Source organism: Lotus japonicus, chromosome 3 (genome assembly GCF_012489685.1).
Source record: "Lotus japonicus ecotype B-129 chromosome 3, LjGifu_v1.2".
Classification (NCBI taxonomy): Eukaryota; Viridiplantae; Streptophyta; class Magnoliopsida; order Fabales; family Fabaceae; genus Lotus; species Lotus japonicus.
In genome coordinates, this window is record NC_080043.1 from 9,335,968 (window position 1) to 9,356,790 (window position 20,823).

Below are 20,823 nucleotides of genomic sequence, written 5' to 3' on the forward strand. Positions count from 1 at the left end.
ATGATGATATCAACGATGAAGGTGGTGGCGGTGACAAGCTGACAACAGTGGTGGTGGTATTGGCGGCGGCGGTGGCGGTTGATTAAATATATTCAAGTGGTTTATACATCATACTCTTGTCATGCCTTATCCATCATCTCTAGGGTGAAATCCATCATTTTAATGTATAAGAGGGGATTGATGTATAAGCTTATACAATACAATTTGAGCACCAAACAATGAATATGTTTATAACATATTGTATAAACTTATACTATCATGCATAATACAACGTCCTAGCCCTTAGTTCTCATTATACCCAAGCCATCATTACTCTAATCATTCTAATTATCCCTTATGCACTTAACCACGTACATTAACATGAGTCTGGAGAACCTCAATACATTAGCACAGTCAGATGCACACGAACAATGACCTTGAACCCAAGTTCCTAGCCATGTCTTAAGCCCAGTCCAGTTCTACAACTAAAAGCTCTGCTAAAAACACATAACATATTACATCTATGCGTTATTTCTCATTTTTTTTATCTCTGGTCTACACATATTGAGTGTACAATTTTTTTAATTGTTTTAATAAACTATCCCTGTTCTTTATAAAATAACCCCTCCTAGTCATAGTCAACTTGATCTCATAATCCTGTTATTTATTAAGAAAGTAATGACTAATTACAAGATGTCACCAAGCTGGCTTCTGAATAAAATAATCTCAAATACGATTTTTTCCATCTAATTATCATGTTAACGCGTAGCTAAAGTCAACTAAACCCATGAGAGTATCTTGACACATACTGCATAGCTCTGCAATTCAATACCAACTTTTTTTCTCCCAATAAAGCTGTTGCTCCATTTTATTGAAAGGTTTTAATTTATTCACACTTTTCTTTCTATTCAATCTTATTTTCATTTATTGTCTATTTTACATTATACATCACTCTTAATTTTTTTCATTTATCAATAGGTGGACGAAGTGTGAACGTTAGTTTTCCCTTTTATTGAATAATAAACCACTTCGAAAAGTCCCTATCAAATACTAAACTTTAGGTTAGTCAAAGAGAGCATATTATCTTACAACTCTCATGCAGTAAGTTTTACTTCACCATCAAACCCAAACACTAATATTCTTGTTCAAATAGACACAAACAATAACATCCAGAAAGCACACTAAGGTTCCCATTGTTCTCTAACATTTATGGGTTTTCACAATCATGCTAATCTGTTGTTGATTTTTCTACTCATATTCTCCATATTTTCTTCTGTTTTGAGCTCTGTTAACGATACAATCACACCATCCAAATCCCTCAGAGACCCCAACACAATCACTTCCAAAAACGGTGACATCAAGCTAGGATTCTTCACCCCTGAAAACTCCACAAATCGCTACGTAGCAATGTGGTACATCTCCCAATCCTACAACATATGGGTTGCAAACAGAGATCAACCACTAAACGATTCATCCAGTGTGTTCAAAATCAACAAGGATGGGAATCTTGTCATCTTGAACGCTCAGAATCGGGTGATATGGTCAACAAACATTTCAGTTTCAAGCAACTCAACAAGAACAGCTCAGATTCTCGATTCAGGAAACCTGATCCTGCGAGATGATGAAACCGGAGAAACAGTTTGGGACACTTACTCCCATCCTAGCGGATCAGCTGTCCCAGGAATGAGAATCTCAACGAACCGAATCACCGGGGAGAAAATCCAGTACACCTCATGGAAAAACAACACTGATCCTTCTTCAGGCTACTTCACAGCTAGCCTAGAACGGTTGGACACTCCAGAAGTGTTTTTCTGGCGCAACAAAACTCATCCATATTGGAGAACTGGTCCATGGAATGGACGAGTTTTCCTCGGCGCACCGAGGATGCTAACTGAGTATCTGGCTGGATGGGAATTTCAAAAGGATGATGGTCATGGAAATTCTTATCTTACTTACAATTACGGTAAGCAGAACACCTTTGGAATTCTGCGCATGACTTCTAATGGTACACTTCAATATATAAGCTTTTACAACAAGATAGAAATAATAAGACTTGATGTGGACCAAAATGTGTGTGATTTCTATGGAACTTGTGGGGCTTTTGGGAACTGTGACGCTTCGAGAGACCCGATTTGCAGCTGTTTTGAGGGGTTTAGGCCGCGGGATGCGGAGGCATGGAGCGCGAAGAATTGGACCGGCGGGTGCGTGAGGACGGCGGAGCTGCGGTGTGTGGAGGTGAAAAATGGGAGTGAAGTGCAGCAAGATGGGTTTTTGTTGTTTAATAATATGAAGGTGCCTGATTTTGCAGAGAGATCTGATGGGGATCAAGATAAGTGTGGGAGGGATTGCTTAGGAAATTGTTCTTGTTTGGCTTATGGGTATGATCCTTATATTGGTTGCATGTATTGGAGTAGGGATTTGATTGATTTGCAGAAATTTCCAAGTGGAGGTGTTGATCTCTTCATTCGTGTGCCTGCTGAACTAGGTGTGTATCTTCTTCTCTCTTTCATTTTCAGAATTATCCTCTGGTTCCATGTGTTACCGAGTTCTTCTAGAGTTTACCGCGCTAGAAAGTATGAAAATAGAAAAATAACTGATATACTCTTTGTTGAAGTTTAAAGATGTATCCATATGTGTTATTTTTTCAGTTTCATATTTCTAATGCTAAATTAAACGCAAGCTCTAAGTTTTCAACTTGTTTTATTTTTTATACATGCAGTTAAAGGCAAAGGGGGAAAAGGAAACATGAAATTGATTATTGCCATTTCTGTGGCAATTGGTGCAGTTACCTTAGCTGTTTCTTCATATATTTTGTGGCGGAAATTTACTGCCAAGCCTACAGGTAACGTTGCCTTGTTACCATTTCTTACATAATTTCAAGAGCATTCACGTTTTTCTTGTGCTATTAGAAAAGAGAGTATTATTTCATGTGGCAGCTGGACATCATGCTAGTTTGCATATTGCATAGATATAATGGATTGGATTTCTTCAAATTTTCCATTACATCTTAGACTTCCAATCAAATCTACAACTTTTTTGTATATATATATATATATTAGCTTGATGATTGGCAAGAAAAAATATAATAATCAAATGGCTTATTAGTAGATAAATTTTAATAAATGTTCTTTAGTTCATAATCAAATGGCTCTAAAGTCTTTACTAGAGACACTAAACTGCAAAATAAATAACAAAATCGTGCTTTCTCTTACCGATCAAAGTCCACTCTGTTAAGGGCCAACTATGCTCAATAGTCAAAGTTGGTGTGCTGTTAAGTGATACTGTATGTAGTATTATCCTATAAGACTCATAATATAAGTGGTGGACTAGGTGATGATAAAGACGTGACTAGAATTGGTGCGTGAATAATCCAAGAACACTGAAATTTCGGTGCGTGGCTAGAGTTGGTGCGTGAACGCTGAAATTTGCAAGCACATAAGTTGGACTGTTTTGAATCCAGTAGTGCTCACATACGAGTACGGTACCGGATACTTGTATGTATGAGATAAGGTATTATATTTTTAGAAAATCCTGGATATGAGTACATTAATTAGTATGTATAATATTTATAAAGATATATTAGTAGCTGGATACAGTAGTTCATCATCCTCGGGGTAGACCTAAAAAAGTGAAGCGTAGAGGAAGGCAGAAGCGGGTTCTAGATGGGGAGTCTAGTTTGCAAACGGAGGTCTTGCCAGCAACTTCTGGATTAGAAGAGCGCCAGTTGATGATTTTGCCAGCAGAATTCTCGGAACCTCAAGACGTTATGACTAGGGCGAGAAGTGCCCTTTTGATGGGTACGTAAACGCTTGGGCTTGGTGTACGACTGCTCTGACCTTGTGGCTTTAAACAGATTGCAGCTCAAATTTATACGCGTAGATCTTCTTAGGGTTGGTTTTATTTTTGCAGGCGAGGGTTTTTGGTTTGTTGCATAATCTAGCACTTTGATTGGGTCTAGGGTTTTTTTCTCTCCTTTTTTAGGCCGTTTTCATGATCTTTGGGCTTTGGGGTCTGTTTCTTCGAATTGGTGTTGTTCGGAAAAAGGTAGCTCGTCGTACATGTTTTGGTGGGGTTGCTATACATTCTTTTTGTTAGAGATGAGGGCTCTTTTGTTTATGAGGATAGTTTCTTATCATTATTAATATAATCTTTTGTTTTCGAAAAAAAATAAAAAAAATATATATAACTATAATGAGTTAAAAATAATATATAAACATAAATAAATTACACAGAAGATAATCAAATGATACAAATTAAAATAGCATTCAAAAATAATTTATACTGCGCTGTCGAGGCAGAACGACATAACAACATTAGAAAAAAATGAACAAGATAATTACGCAATGACAACGTGTTGCGGAACGATAGCGTGTTGCGGACCGACGACAGTCTTATGGCAAGGCGAAAGGTTTAAGTTAGAGGTTGAGAGGTACGTGGGTTCAATGACGATATTAGAAGAGGCTCGAGTGAGAGGCTAGGTCATGACTTAGAGTTTAGATTTCAGAAATTAAAATTTTTGAACTTTTGAATTGATTAAGAAAAACTAAAATGATGTAGTCTTGGCCCAGATGTACCCAAGAAGTTTTCAATGTGTGCCCATATCCCAACGCAGAATCTATTTTTTGTTTGAAAATACATTTAGGTACGTATATAGGGTACGTTTTTTTTATAGACTTGTATCGGGGGTACGTAGGCATACCCATCGCGTACACATACCCAATAAGTGGTCATTTTTGGAGTACCCACGCTTCATAGCCAGTGGTGCAATCCGTTTTTTGTGATAAGATGATAAGAAAATAAGTGGAAAATCCATGACAACGCTTAAAACATCTTATTAATTAAGTGATGGAAGTAAAAATAAATCCCTCCCAGTTCGGATGAAGGGCAAGGCTGTTTGAAAGTAAAAAATTTCAAGGCAATTTTGTTCAACTTTACACTTATCCCTAGCTTATCAATATCCTAGACTTAAAACACAATTTTGGGTCACCCGTATCCAGTCCAAACATTAAGGAATTGGAATAAACTTTTAAGCTTGGATCTATTAATCAGATAAAACTCAAACAAAAAATTTCTACATTGAGATAAGAGCAAAGTATACAAGAGTGTAAAATTTGTCCTCTCACTATGGATCAACATTTTTCTTTTCATATATGAGACTTCTTATTTACCCTTAATTTTCTATCAACACGTGCATTAGTATTTGTGTTTTATTTGAAAATGACTTTTGACTTTTTTCGGTAAAAAGTCAAATTATGTTTTACTTGTAAGTAATTGTTAAATTAATTTTAGGACCCTTAATTTATAAATGATTTGTGAAGGAAAGTGAGTTACTTATGTTTGAATGTTTTGTAAATTCTGAATTTATTTCGTTAAAGCAATGCAAGTTTTCCTTAACAAATGATAAATACATTCAGGGAGCCAGCCTCAATTCGAAGATCATAAACAAATGAAACTAGATGAGCTACCACTATTTGGTTTTGAAACGCTTGCAACCGCTACAAAAGGCTTTCATTTGGGTAATGTGCTTGGGAAAGGAGGTTTTGGTCCGGTATATAAGGTACTTTCTTCTGAGAGCTGCCTACGATTTTACATATTTTATATGTTGCATTAATCAGTATTAACTTCTTTTTTCCTATCTAGGGAGATTTGGAAGATGGCCAAGAAATTGCAGTAAAAAGACTCTCAAAAGCTTCTGGACAAGGATTAGAAGAATTCATGAATGAAGTTTTGGTGATCTCCAAACTTCAACATCGCAATCTTGTAAGACTTCTTGGTTGTTGTGTTGAGCGAGATGAACAGATCCTGGTTTATGAGTTCATGCCAAATAAGAGTTTGGACGCATTTCTCTTTGGTTAGTTCTTTCCTATTATATATTCTACTTCTAAAACATATGGGATCGTCTCATGTGCATATTTCACATGGCACTGTCGTGCTATATAAAATCTTGTGTCTATCTCGGTCTTCATGTCTATTATATAGGTAGCGCCCTCAAAATATTTATGAGTAGATAGATAGACACAAAATTTCACTAATAACAGTTGTCATGCGAAATTAGAGGATTGTAATTTTGATTGAATTAACATGTTTGTTTTAGTTCAATTTTTTTTATTAAAACAACCAGCTTTTTATCCACTTTCATTTTTTCAGATCCACTTCAAAAGAAAATTTTAGATTGGAGAAAGCGTTTCAACATAATTGAAGGAATAGCTCGGGGTATACTTTATCTCCATAGAGACTCGAGGCTAAGGATTATCCATAGAGATCTTAAAGCAAGCAACATCTTACTAGATGGTGAGATGACTCCAAAGATATCAGATTTTGGTTTAGCCAGAATTTTCAAAGGTGGTGAAGATGATGAAGCTAACACAATAAGGGTTGTTGGAACTTAGTAAGTAATTCTTTTATTATTGAACATAATTATCATGGAATGTCGATAATTGTTATTTAATTTGTATTATATGCTCTACAATGCAGTGGTTATATGCCTCCTGAATATGCAATGGAGGGGCTTTTCTCAGAGAAATCAGACGTGTATAGCTTTGGAGTTTTATTGCTAGAGATTGTTAGTGGAAGAAGAAACACTAGCTTTCGCAATGATGATTCACTTAGCCTTGTAGGATTTGTAAGTTTTCATACTCCATGGCCTTCTTAATTACAAAGGTTTTACATTATAATTTAGAAGATTGTCTGAAGACACTATTTTTAGAGACATACTCCAACTCATAATGCTAACAATACTTAGTTTAACACTTTGATATATTCAAATTTATATGTTATTCACTAAATATGAGACTTAACTGTCAATTCAGTGAGATCTCCTACATGAATTTCAATCAATCAATGAGAAAATGTTGAAAAGTCAGTGTCTGAGTGCGTTGCTAACATATTTTTTAAGAAGTTAGATAAATGTGTTCACAATTTAAAAAATAAATCAATCGCAAGTTAGCGTGTTAAAGAGTGTATAACTAGTATTTATGTATTTTTTACTTATAAATTTTTGTTGTTCTTTCTAGGCATGGAAACTATGGACAGAAGAAAACATTATTTCTCTAATCGATCCAGAGATATGGGATCCAAGCGTTGAGAGTAGCATGTTAAGGTGCATACACATAGGACTTCTATGTGTGCAAGAAATCCCAAGAGAAAGGCCAGCTATATCCACTGTAGTTTTGATGCTCATTAGTGAGATCACACAACTGCCTCCTCCAGGGCAAGTTGCATTTGTTCAGAAGCACAATGCTAAAAGTTCAGACTCTTCTCAAAAGAGCCAGTGTAGCTCCAACAATAATGTCACTCTTAGCGAAGTTCATGGCAGGTAGATATGGGGATCAACGCATAGACAAAATATGTGTGCTTATTTGATCAGTGGTTTCATCCTTATTATAGAAATTCTTGTAACATCCTTATTATAGCAGCTTAATTGTAATGCCAATTATCAATTTACTTATTGGTTTCATAAATTATCAATCTTGTACCATTGAAATGTATTCATCTCATAAATGTGTGTTAGCATAGATTTTCATGAAGTTTGAAAATATGTGAACATCCAAAAAAATGGAAAGTTTTGAGAATTGATATTTTTGTAATAAGGAGGGGCCAGAGCCCCAACAACAAAAGCCTAAGCAGAGCCTACACTATTGGGAGAAGAATCCCCATAAACATCATTAACTAGAAAACTCCCAAGAAGCTAACTGTTTGCCAGGAAGAAGACTATACCCACATCATGCTGCACATAGAACACAAATTCATTCCTCATTTTCCAAATTCCCCAAATGACATAGGAAAAGAAGTTACCCCCATGGCCCTTGGGCTTGAATCGTCCCACCAAATTACTCCAAACCTAATGACGTAAATCAAGAGCAAAGAAATAATGAACCTTATGAGGCTCCACATAAGCACAATCGTTTAGAAGATGCAGACAATTTTCCTGATATATTTTTGGTCAAAGGTGAAAGATTCATTGAAAAAGGGACAAAGCCCAAGCAAGAGTGGCCCACGCCACTAATACAATCAGTTTTTTCTAAGACAAAGCCGAATTGGATGCCTAGTTATCACACAGCTAAGAGATGTACGGCATCAAAGCTTTGGCAAGGAAGAGAAGTAAAGCTCAGATGAGGAAAATTATATTGGATGCTTGCTGTAGATAGAGAAGAGTCTGGGAAGAGGACAGAGACTTGGACTTGAAGATTGTGTGAGTGAGTTTTGGTTTCTGTATAGTGTATAGGCCATTGGTTGCATTATTATACTTTGAAGTTTGAACTATATGCCCACCATGTGTATCAACGACCTTAATCTCTTGTCCCTCTTTTGTTTGTGTCCTGACACTAGTGGACTTGTGCTCGCCAGACTTAGTCTTTTGCTGAAGTCTTGTAGCCCAAGTGTTACTTCGTCCCGTATTGTATTTTCCTCCATTAGTGGGGTTGGGCCTTTGTCCTGTCTTTCAATGAACATCGAACACTTGACAAAAAAATAAAAGCCGAATCAGGCATTAAAAGGGTAGAGTAGAGGTTATTATTATTTGGCTTAATACATCAGAAGTTCCCTAAAATTGTAAAAGGAATCAGTTTCAGGATCTGTAAAATTTTCGCATAAAATTGGGTCCCTAAGAAAAAAAATTAATTCAATTACGGTCAAATGCTGTCAGACCTCAATTTTGTCATATTCATCAATTACACGTGACTTTTATAAATTTTTTTAATTAAAAAATTAATTTCAACTCAATTATTTAATCAGAAAAAAAAGATTTTAAAAACTTAATAAAAACCTAATCTAATAATCCGTTAACTAAACAATCTAATAATCTAAATAATAAACTAACCTAATAATCTAATTATAACCAATCTCTAATTAAACCCTTTCATCCCCAAATTGAACCCAAACAAGAAACCAAGCTCTCATTCCTCCTCCATCACCAAGAACAACAACCAATCTCAAAAAACTTTCCTCCTTCGCTGCCTTAGCAGCAACAACTATGCAGAGGAACTGGCGGAGGCTGCTGCTTTCGACTCTAACGATGTGGTGTCGGGCATGGTGGAAGGAAGCGGAGAGTATTTCGTCCGGATCGGAATCGACATCCCTCCCACGTATAAGTACATGGTCATCGACTCCGGGAGCGACATCGTGTGGGTCCACATTCACGCTCAGTGACTAAAGCTTCATTCGATCTCCTCATTTTCCTCGCAACCCAGTCAGTGATCTATGGTGGGTACAACTTCATCGAGTTCTTCGTCGAGCCTCAGATCTTAGACGATGGCGGTGCCTAGGCGGCTCGGTGGTACTGGACGGAGTTGAAGTGTAACGCCCCAATTTCTCAACCGGGGATCACATTAGTAACCCAACAAATATGGGGACTAACTCGAGTTTTTTTTTTCCTTTTTCAAAGAGGTGATAAATTTTGAAACACAAAAGGCCCATCGTCACCCAAGCAATGACCCGAGAAGTTCCCAGGTAAGTTGGTCGGGCACAATGCCTCATTGAAAGCACTCCTTACCTAGACAGAACAACTCGAACTCTTACTCAAACTCCAACGGGGTTTTCAATATCATTTTCAAAACATTTTCAAAATCGATTCAATTAGCCTTTAAGTTCAAAATCTATTGATTACTTTTATATTTATCAACTTTTCAAAACTTTATCATTTGATTTCCTTTAAATCATTAACCGATAATCGATATCTAAATTTAAACGTCGGTTATTACGATAACAATAATATAAATAATATCCCGATAAAATTCCTAGTTAACCACTAGCGTACTCAAAATCCAACATATATCGACATACGAAAATAAGGTATAAAATTATTTAATAAATTTAGCTTTGCACGCTTCCCATCTTCGTCGGCCTCAATGTCTCGTCGCCTAGCCCTAGTCGTCGCCCAACTTCTCTTGTCGTCAAGAACAATCAAACTTCACCACTAAACGTGTCGTCATCTAAAGCGTTAAGCGCCCAAGTAGACAAGTAGCAAACATTAAGGGTTAGCTCAGAAAAACAAAACAACCAAAACATGAATTTAAAATTAAGATAAGATATCAAATTTTGAATTCAAATTTAAGATGATATAACATATTTCAAATTCAAGTTTAAGGTAAGATAACAACAAAGTTCAAAATTTTATCTTATCATCCAACCACAAATCTCATAATTTCAATTTTAAGGATAGTAAATTAACAACCTTATCAACATTTTGAAATATATGAATATCACGAAATTCAACCAATAAGAATAAGGTTCTTAATCAAAACAACCGACAAGATTAAGGTCCATCCCCTTTATCAAAACAACCAACAAGATTAACGAATCCGATTACGACATCTTCTAAAATTTATCCAACAATTAATTCATAAAATAAGCATACCATAAATCAAATTTACAGCAACATGGCATACAAAAAAAACAACAAAATGCTTTAACACCACCTTTATCTCAAGTACATGCAAGAAAATAAAATCATGCAAAACACACGCACTAAATAAGAAGCTACCCTTACCTCTTAGGTTATAGCACATAAGACGAAAGACCTTGAAGAATTGGGGGATGGAAGAAGTACTATCAACTAACAAGAGAAGGAGAGGGTTTCAGCCACCAAAAGGGAGAGGGAGCACTTGAGTTTGATGAGTCTCAAGTGTAGCTTTTCTAGTAAGGGAAGCAGCTACTGAGCCGTGTTATTTTTGGCCTTCTGATTGAGGTTCTATTTATAGGAGAGGTTTAACCAACTTTCCCCCTACTAAGGAGCTCGACCAAAACAACCTTAGGAGTTTTTATCTCATGTTTAAAAACTCTCTTTAGTCCATTCTTAGGTCTAGGTTCTAACTCCACTCTATTTCCCTTTAAAATTACTTGATAACTATATCAAATTATCTTTAAAAACACTAAATTAATTAATTAAATATGGAACTTGAAGGTATGAAAAACGATAGAAAGGGGGGGGGGTGAATAGCGTTTTCAACTAAAAACTTTTCTCTCTTAAGATTTAAACAAATCTCTCGAACAAACAACACACGGTGCTAAGATAAGAGATGAAGAGAAGCACACAAGTATTTTATCCTGGTTCACTTGATAATCGCTCAAGCTAATCCAGTCCACCCGTTAAGGTGATTTCTTCCTTCTTATAATGAAGGCAATCCACTATTCAATGTTTGTTACAACTGGACTAGCAACCTGCTCAGTGACTAACAATACAATGAACTAGCAAACACTAAGATTCACTCTCTTAGTCTTCTCAAGGAGCTGACCAAACTTGGTCCCTTAAGGAAATACAAACTCACTGTTTGAAAGGTTTGGTTTACAATGAAGTGCTTCTAAGAAAGCTAGGGTAAACACAATAAGAACGGTGAAGAAAGATTGCTAAGAGGAAGATTGAATATCGCTTGAGTCTTGCACAAAGTTTCTTCGTGTCTTCTTCCAACTTCAGCCTCTATTTATACTCCAAGGATTAGGGTTGTATCCGTTGTTTGAAATGCTACCGTTGGAGGGCAAATCTGGAACTTTCAGATTCTGCTGTGGCTGAACGTCTTAGGTAAGGCCATTAGGATAGTACAATTGCTTTTGTACTTGGATAGCGACGTGAGCCTTATCCTAATTGACTTCTGATCAGGCGACGCTTCATGTTGGAACTTGTGAAGCTTGGTGATCAGAGTCAGAGGGAAGCTTGGATCCTCCGACCTTCGTATCTTCTACTTTTGGACATCAGAGTTGGAAGTACTTGGTCTTCAGAGCCAGCTTACTCTTGGACTTCAGAATCTTCACTTCTTAGCTTCTGGACCTTCAGAGCCTCTGGACCTTCAAAGCTTCTGATCTTCAGAACTTTAAGTGATCTGAATCCACATCAGAGCTTATCATCTTCAAAACTTCTGAAGCATATACTAATGTTCAATTAGAACATAGTGAGTGCGAAAGCGTTGCGTTGGTTACTCTTTTTGGCTTAGTGCTTCTAAGAAAGTGTCTTTAGACCAGAGTCAAAGTCTGTCATTTAAACGCTTAGAAAACAACGTTAGAGTACCATAATTGTCCATACACAATAGTTAACATGTAATGATCAAAACATAGAGTTGTACTACATGACCAAATCTTGGTCTTTCAGAACTTAATCAAAACTGATTCTATTCAATTTCCTAAAGTCTATCACTCTTCTAGAAGCCTCTCCAAAGTCCTAGAATCAAGGTAGGTTAATTACTTGCACTCCAAGCAACAAAAACCCCAAAAATGCTAAATAATCAAAATAAATAGGAAAAATCCGAAATTAAATTCCCTTAAGTCAAGAAATAGGTCACATTCATTCAAAAAGCTTTCCTCAGCTTCTAGAAGTCTTCCCAAAATTTTTTAAAATCATATCTCCTATTCTTGAATTTTAAAGCCTAAAATATGATTAAATGCTCATTTTAATTGCTAAATACCACAAATCCGAATTTCAACCTCTTCCCTACTCCTAAGGGCTTTTAGTTACCCGTAAAAATTATTTATAAATTTTACTAACTCAAATTTCAAATTTTCCCATGATATGCTAAAGATATAGTCTTTAAATTACCTTAATATCATTAAAATTAACTAATTACGAATTATTTAAATAATTTTTTATTATTTATTATAAAATAATTATTTTGAGCCTATATCAGACCCAACATAAATTTATTTCAATTTTATATCACATTTTTCAATTTTTAAAAGATTTAATCTAATTCTATGGAAAACCCTTAAACAATTCCAAATTAAACTTTTAACCCACTTTTCTCTCTCCTATTCATTTATCTCGAAAGTACAGGAATAATATAGTTATTTCTATTTTATTTTTATTTTTATGACTTATATAATTAATTACATAATTATCCTAAGTCCAATTCTAATGAAAGTTCATTTCTGTCATTTTACTAACAACCGACTAATGACAGAAGTAAATCCTACGCTGTTATTCAATATCTAACTTACAACAAAGCCAACATCAACATCAACAATAATTGATATTAATCACAAGAAATTCCCCACACCATGCATCTAAACTTTCGCATTTTTCAACGACAAATAATTAGTCAACAACAATCTGCTAGGGTTTCGTTGCCTCCCACCCTGCGCCGCCCCTCCTTGCCTTCGCCGGCGGCGGCGCGCCGCTCTCCACCCCTGGCCAATCTCTTCTCTGCTCGTGTTCTATCCCATTGTTCGAGGCCGCCGCTGCTTCTTTCTCTCTTGGTCGTGCCCTTGTGCTTCTTCTCCCTCACGAGGCTTTCTGGGCGTGAGGGGTTTCTTCAGGTCGGGGTCTATCTTCTCTGCCTCCGATTGTCTCCATGACCACCTCTCTGTCTCTGGCTTTCGTGGCCCTGCAACTTCCAGTTCGTGGGTCTCCCCAGCTTCCTTCGCGTGGCGTTTCTGGGTCGGCAAAGACGTCGACTCGTTTGGTCTTTTCCGCTGGTGCTATACCTCTTTTTGTCCTCTGACCCTGCTCCTCTTGTCTATTCTGCTGTGAATGGGGTCTGGTTTTGGGGAAAACAGCGATTGTGGTGATGGGTACGAGGGTGGAAATGATGAAGAAGATGGTGGGTTTAGGACTGTTGCTGGTTCGGGTCGACTCGGGTCTTCTAAGGTTCGTGTGGCTCTTTTTGTGGATGGCATCTTTGACTCGATTTCCTATCATCAGATTAGAGATTTGTTCGCTCAATTTGGTTGCTTGATGAACGTTTTCGTCCAGCGCTCTAAGAGGTCGGGGCGACGTTTTCGCTTTGCATTTGTCTGTTTCTCGTCGTTGAAGGCTGCTACTACGGCGATTAAACGTTTGGATGGGTTTCGATTGGGTAAAGCTTGTCTCTATGTGTCTTTGGCTAAGCCCCCCAATAAGGTTGTGATGGATGTCGACTCCAAAGTCTATGCTAATCGACTTGCCTCTAGGGTTTCGGCTTCTGGTCTTGGTGCTTCCTCTTGGAGAGATGTTGTTGTGGGTTTAAAGAAGGATTCTTAGGCGACGTTTTGCTCCGTCGGGGATGATGTGTTGGTTCACCCTGCTTTTGATAGGGATGTTGTTACCGTTCCGTGGTTGACAGATATGGAGGGTTTTTCTATTGCTGGCATTTGCGGCGAGATGGGGTTGAGCATCCCAGATGAGGTTCTTTTCCCTAAGACTTTTGGATCAATTTCGCAAGGTGGTTCGACCTTTGTTGTCAGAGGGAGGGATGATTCTCTTTTCCCGGAAATTGGTTGTTCCTTTGGAGTGGCAGTAGATGTTGAAGGTGTTGTTGCTTCTTCTTTGGCTGAGGTGCTTGATGACTTGCCTCTTCTAGTTGATGCCCCTTCGAACGCTTGTAGTGAGTTGGTAGTCAATTCTTCGCAGGACTTGTCGGTGTGTTCTTCTAGTATTAATCAGCCTGGTATTAGAGGTATCATCTTTGATGATAACTCGGTGGGTGCTGTTTTGGTAACCCTTGTGCGTAGCCTTGTCTTCAGAGCAGGGAAGGTTGTTATGGCTTTGCCTTTCGACTTGCGGGTTCCTTTGTCTTTTCTGAGATCTTCCCCTGATGTCTTCTTGATGGATTCTTTTCTTGGTCGTTGTCTCCTTGATTTGCTACCTTTTCGATCTCTTCTACCGCCAGCTGAGACGATTGTTGTGGGAGACGATGGGCTTGGCCCGACTCTTCCTAGTGTTGCGGATGATGTACTTGTTTTTCTTCCTCCTAGGCCCGAGTGTTTGGTTTCGTTTGAAGATGGTGGGGTCGCCCATCATCAGCGCCTTAACTCGGCAGTTGGTGTGGTTGCACCGTCTTTGGATGCCTCTGTTCCTGTTGTTCTCTCTCGTAAGAGAGGGCGTCCAAAAATGGTTAAGAGGGGTCGTAAGCCCCGTCAAATGCCTCCGGCGACTTGTGTGGTTCCGGCTGTGGTTGATGGTGGTGGTCCTTCCTCGAGTGTGACCTTGCCCTTGGTTCGTCCTGCTCCGTTGGTTTCGGGCAGCGCTCCATGTGGTCCTTACTGGACGCGTGCTACGAAGGCGTGGATGGTTGGTAAACTTCTCGGTTGTACTTTTGACGGTGGAGACGAGTGATAAGTGTCATTTTTACGCATATTTGGTTATCTTTTTAGGCACTTATCTTACGTGTGTGCTTCATTTATTCATCATTTTAGTCCCCAAAGTAGTGAATTTAGTAAATACTTAATTTGATGTAGAAATCGTGTAAATATTGTGAGTTTTTTTGTTTAATCTTTGGTTTTTGATGTAGGTTGGAGTTTCATGAAGATTTGAGCAAGAAAACCAAGTGAAGAAAGTTGGCTCAAAAGTTGGCTCAAGCCATCACTTTACAGTAGATTTTCAGCATAGTTCGCTTAAGCCAACTTGAGTTAGCTTGAGCGGACTGAAGGCGGTCTTAACTACTTCAGCATGAAGAAAGGTTCGCTCGAGCCAACTTAGCTTGGCTTGAGCCAACTAAGGTCGGCCAGAAATTCTATAAAAGGCCAGACCACGAAATTTTCAGGATCTCTTCCATATCTCTTCCATTCTCTTCCATTTTTTCCTCCCTAAACATTCATAGGAGGCTGGGCTTCATGGAGGAAGGGTCCCTGGGTCTAGGATTGAAAGATTGAAGCTCCGGAGCGTGGCGGCGACCGCCGAAGGACCGTGACAACCTCTCGGAGGCGATGGAAAGCTTGGGAAAGCTTCCATCGCCGTAGATCCTTCGTCGTTCTTCTGGGTTTCATCTCTTCTTCCTTATCCCTTGTACATGTTGTTTCTATTTTTGTATTTAGATTATTGAAACTTGATTCTTTGATTTGTTATAAACTCTTTTCATGAATGTAAATGATAATCTTTCATGTATGGTGTTTCTTTCTATGCTTCATGCTTCTAACCAATCAATTGATAATCAAAAGAGTTCACTAATTTATAAATAGATTGGAAGGTTGATATGAATTAGTGTATACTTAGTTCAATGAAGGTAGAACACCTATGTCTTAGGTCACAATTTGTGTGTTAAAGTTTTGCTTTATGTGCTTCAAGTATCAGTGATTTGCGTTAGATTTCCGAGGACTAGCATGAGATCGGGAGATAAATGCAGGTCCGGTTCAAGAGAGAAACCACTCACTGAACCAATTGTCTTAAGGTGAGAATATCTTAGGTAAGAGCAATAGTGGATTTCCACGTGATAGGTGGGGTTCTGAGTTCTAACAGGAGTTTCCGGGTGAGAACGGAGATTCGCAAGCCTAGGATACCTTGTATTAGGATAGATTGGTCATTGGGAATGTCTTTAAGAGAGAACTTGAGTTATATTATTCCTTTTGGGTTTTCTAGATGGTAAGGGATTACGTCTAGGAATTCCAACTGATAGATTCACCTAGGCTAGGGATAGTTAGGTGGATAGCTCTCGGCATCATAAGTGAAATGAACCATTACATAAGTGTTTGAGTTGAAAACAATCAAAGGACTAGGTGACGACATATCTAAATACGTTTTCTTCTTTGTTACCTCAGTAAACCTTCTTTTACTGTTTTCTTTTATATTCAAAATCACAAAAACAATTTATCAAACATCTTTGTATCCGCTCAGATCAATGTTTAACTGGTGGAACTAATGTTCACACAATCCCTGAGGACGATAAACCCGTATCTGCTTTGCTATGATTGAATCATAAGGGTTTAGTTCCAAAGCAGTACTAACAAGGAAAAAACCTTTATCAACGAGATGGCTATTCGCGGCCTGGCACAGGAAATGGAGGAGTGGTGGCCGCCTTGAGTGTTGTTTCAGCTCTTGGTGTTTCTTTTGATTCTGTTTTAGGTCTTTGGTTTGGCTTCTCTTTTGTTTAGAGAGGTTATTGTTGTTTATACCTTAGATGGTGGCTAGGCGATTGTGCATTCTAGGGATGTTTGAGGTTTTGGTTTGTTGTATCCTCATTATCCTATTTGAGCTTAGCCTCTTCCTCTTTATTATATATAATATATATATATATATTTGGTTTTCCAAAAAAAAAAAAGGTAACAGATAATCATCAAGCAATTTTATATATTATTATAGTAATATAATTATTTCGTAATAATTTATTTAATATATTGAAGGTTTTACATGGAGAGAAAGGGTCGACGGAGAAGGCGTCACCAAGGTGCTCGATTAGGTGAGGTGATGCGTTGTTTGCTGGCAGAATGAGAGAAATAAGACGAATCTGGGTAAGATGTTGAGGGGCTAGTGGTGCGTTTTGCTAGGTAGGAAGGTTGAAGAAGGTTGAAGAATATTTTTGTTGAAAAATTGGATCGTGTCACCACCGCTTCAACCTCCGCACCCTTTGTTCTATCCCAGATCTTTTTTTTTTTCAGAATCCTGTTCTGGTTTGGGGTTGAACACAGTGGTGGGCTTTGCTAGGTTAATGAAAATTTACATGAGTTTGGTTTTGATGAAGATGATTTGGGGTTAATTTGAGAGGGTATGGAATTAAAAAATTAAATTTTAAAATTTTTCAATTAAAAATAATTCCAAATGTCACGTGGAAATGTTGAGTACGCTAAAATTGAAGGCACTTCAACATCAGACACACTTTGTCCTTAATTGAATTAAAAAAAATATGGACCCAATTTGATGCGAAAACTTTACAGGCCCTGAAACTGATTCCCTTTACAATTTCAGGGGTCTTCTGATGTATTAAGCTTTTTATTTTTTGGTATCAAGATACCAGTAGGATTTGAACCCAGTATTTGAGAAATTTTAATCCATCAAGTACCATTTAGGCTATCCATACCAGTAAAGGGGCAGAGGTTATTGACCAAAAGAAATTGAAAAAAAATTATTTTGTCAAAATAAATTAAATTTTGAAAATTTATTTGGAAATTTTGATTCAGAGGTTATTTTGAATTTTAGAGATTTATTTGGGATTTCAACGATTATTTTATGAGGTGTCAGATTTTAACAAGGTAAAGATGAAAAATTAGAGGAAAGAGAAATTTGGGATCATATTCAGAGATAATAACTACGGATGGAATCCGCGTGGGGCAGAGAGCGTCTCTTCACTCCCTATCCCCACATCCCTTTTTTGTACCCGTACCCACTCACCATCCTCGTGGCGGGGTGGAATTTCACCATATCCCCAACCCCCACCTCTCCACAGGTCCCCTTTGGTTCACATGGGACGACAAACAAATCATTAAAAATAACATAATAACTAAATTAAATATATAAATTTATACATGAAGCACAAATGGTTAAATATATAAACCACAAATGAAAATGAAACATTGTTAAATTCCATAAAAATATAAAATAAAGTTCAAATAACATTGATTGAAATTTCGTGACACTAACACTCAAAATATATCATTCAACATTAAGTCATCGAAAAACTCATCGCCGAATAAAATATAATTTGCAAAAAAAGTATCGAACAGTCAAGTTATTGCCGGAACATTACGTCATGAAGTAATCGTACATAAACATTTCTAAAAAACACACTTAAAAAAAAAATATATATATATATATATATTCATATAAAGCCTATAAAAAAATATATTCATATAAAAATTGAAATAATATATAATTCTGTATAACAATAAATTTCTTTACATCAGTTAACATTTTTTATCTTCATTAAATATATGTTATTCAAACTGAGATTTTGAAATACCTAAACGGCTATGTTTATGGTCCTTTATATTTAATTAGCTACTTGAATGTATTATTGAATTTTTACCTATGTATACGAGGCGAGAGTGTGATCTCACCCCATCTCCAAATTTGTCTTGGGAGGGATTTCGTCTCCATCCCCACAGGGGAAATTCCCAAAGATCGGGGCCCAAAATGAGGCAATCCCGTAGGGATCTCCATATACAGGTAGTAATTGACATCCTAATAATAACCTTAATCATTATCTAAAAGAATTATATTTATTTTGAATAATTATCATAAGGTAATTGTTCTTTTTTTGAATATTTGATAGTGAGCCAATTATAATGCGTCAAATACAAAATGGGAGAGTATAAGTTGAATAATTTCGTGGTTTAAGAGTGTTTAAGATGGAAGATTTTCATTTTAAAAATTGATTAATTATCTGTGAAGTTTTCATTTAATTTCAGTTTCAAAAAATGTTTTCATTTAACTTAAATGTCATGTAAAAGTTAAAATTCTTTTTCCTTGATAAGTGTTGAGTCTTTATTCTAAATATTAGTGAGTTTACGTTTATTTTAGTGAAATCATCTCATTTTTCTCTTATATTCTTTCCTTTTATGTTCGTTTCTCTTATATTTTTTCCTCTCATTTTCACCATATATACAAACATAGCATTAGGGGACTAGAAGTAGGTTAGGGTTCGGGTGGATGAGGACAAATTTGTTTCTGTGAAATTCTATACCCCTCATCATCTGCGATTTATATTCAATATATCATGCTAATAGGAAATGGAATATAATGTTATGAAGAACATTACTCAAGGACCAAAGAAGATGAAATGCTGCATATCTTCTCATTGATATATATGTTGAAATTGCTCAGCACCTACCGATCTTTATAGTCCAATCTAATCTTATTCTAATCTTTAGCATTTACTGATGATATATAAGTTTTTTTTTATAAGCAAAATTGAATTAAAGTGGGTACTAGGTGTACCCAAAACCAAATACAAAGAAATAAACCCAAAAAATAGGGTCTACAAAGGTCTGCTACAAAAAGAGAAGCCTATCCCTCTAAGGCTACAAGAAAATAAGCGCCAATAAAAGAGGGTAGGGGAAAAGCAAAACAAGTTCTCAAAACAGCAGCTACAGGCAAAGAATGCAGGGAAACAAGCACATGGAACCAGTCCTCATAAGTTGTTTCCAGACTCCAATCTGATGCAGAGAAACACAGCAGCACAATGTTGATTACACAGCAATAAACAACTCCAGTAAACAGCTACAAGATTTGAAGACAATAAACTGGATTTGTCACCCACTCGTAGAGGGAGTATCGGAAGCACTTATAGCGTGCTTTTAGCCAGTTCCAAGCACGCATTTGGGCTAAGTCAAAGACTCTTTCAGCATCCTTCACACCTTCTCTAAAAATTACCCGGTTTCGGTGTAGCCACAACGTCCAGATTATTGCTAGCCAGATTGTTTGCGAACCCACCCTCTGCCTATTACTCCAGAGCTGCTGTCCATGCTGTAGGAGGTGCATCCTGCAATTTTCTGGAAGTGCTGTACTAATAAAGTATGGAAATTCTTGCATCTTAATTTGATTAAGATACTGGAAAATCTCTTAAATGTGTAAGTGGAATTGACGTAGTTCAAATGGTTAGGGCAAAATATCGTTTGTGATATTTGATCATTATCTCTTTATATTCAATTGAAATTAGTTTTGTTAACCGTCCATCGCAGAAAATAGCGGAAAACCTATATATAATTTGAGCATTGCTACAGCCTATAGAGCACGAAGGAATTGGAACACCCAGAGCAGCACGACAAGTTGTTTCATGTTTTATTGGAAACAACTTAAATTGTTAATAAATAAAAAGACAAAAAAAAAAAAATGGTAAGATGCACTTGTCGTGGGTCTCGTGCATGGAAGTTCTCGTGCCTCATATCATTATTCATATAATTTAAGCTTAAAAGGTTCAAAGGCCCCTGAGATTACAAAGGGAATCAGTTTCAGGACCTAGAAATTTTTTTCATCAAATTGGGTCCCTAATTTTTTTTTAATTCAATTAAGGCCAAATGTTGCCACAGCTCAATTTTGTCATAGTCATCGTTACCACGTGGCTTTTTTATTTTTTTTTAATTAGAAAAATTAATTAAAATTTTAATTTTAATTCCAAGTCAGTTATATAAGCAGAGAAAAAAAAAACTTAATAAAATCCTAATCTAAATATAAATCCCCCAAATAAAAAAAAACCTAAATCAATTTGGGATTTCTCAGAAAAGCATACCCACCCA

The 20,823-nt window shown here is 36.9% G+C and overlaps 2 protein-coding genes across 2 annotated transcripts; both read left to right on the forward strand.

Moving 5' to 3' along the window:
- The first annotated feature begins 1,081 nt into the window (after positions 1-1,081).
- Positions 1,082-7,439, forward strand: LOC130743240 (G-type lectin S-receptor-like serine/threonine-protein kinase At1g11330). Its single transcript, XM_057595393.1, has 7 exons — positions 1,082-2,464; positions 2,699-2,821; positions 5,394-5,536; positions 5,620-5,830; positions 6,127-6,367; positions 6,454-6,601; positions 6,993-7,439. Exons 1-7 carry the CDS (start codon positions 1,189-1,191, stop codon positions 7,296-7,298), a joined length of 2,448 nt encoding a protein of 815 aa, XP_057451376.1. The 5' UTR covers positions 1,082-1,188; the 3' UTR covers positions 7,299-7,439.
- Positions 7,440-13,432: 5,993 nt separating this feature from the next.
- LOC130743559 (glycine-rich RNA-binding protein 4, mitochondrial-like) lies at positions 13,433-13,921 on the forward strand. The gene has a single exon (XM_057595808.1). The coding sequence runs from the start codon at positions 13,433-13,435 to the stop codon at positions 13,919-13,921; it is 489 nt and encodes a 162-aa protein (XP_057451791.1).
- The last annotated feature ends 6,902 nt before the right edge of the window (positions 13,922-20,823 follow it).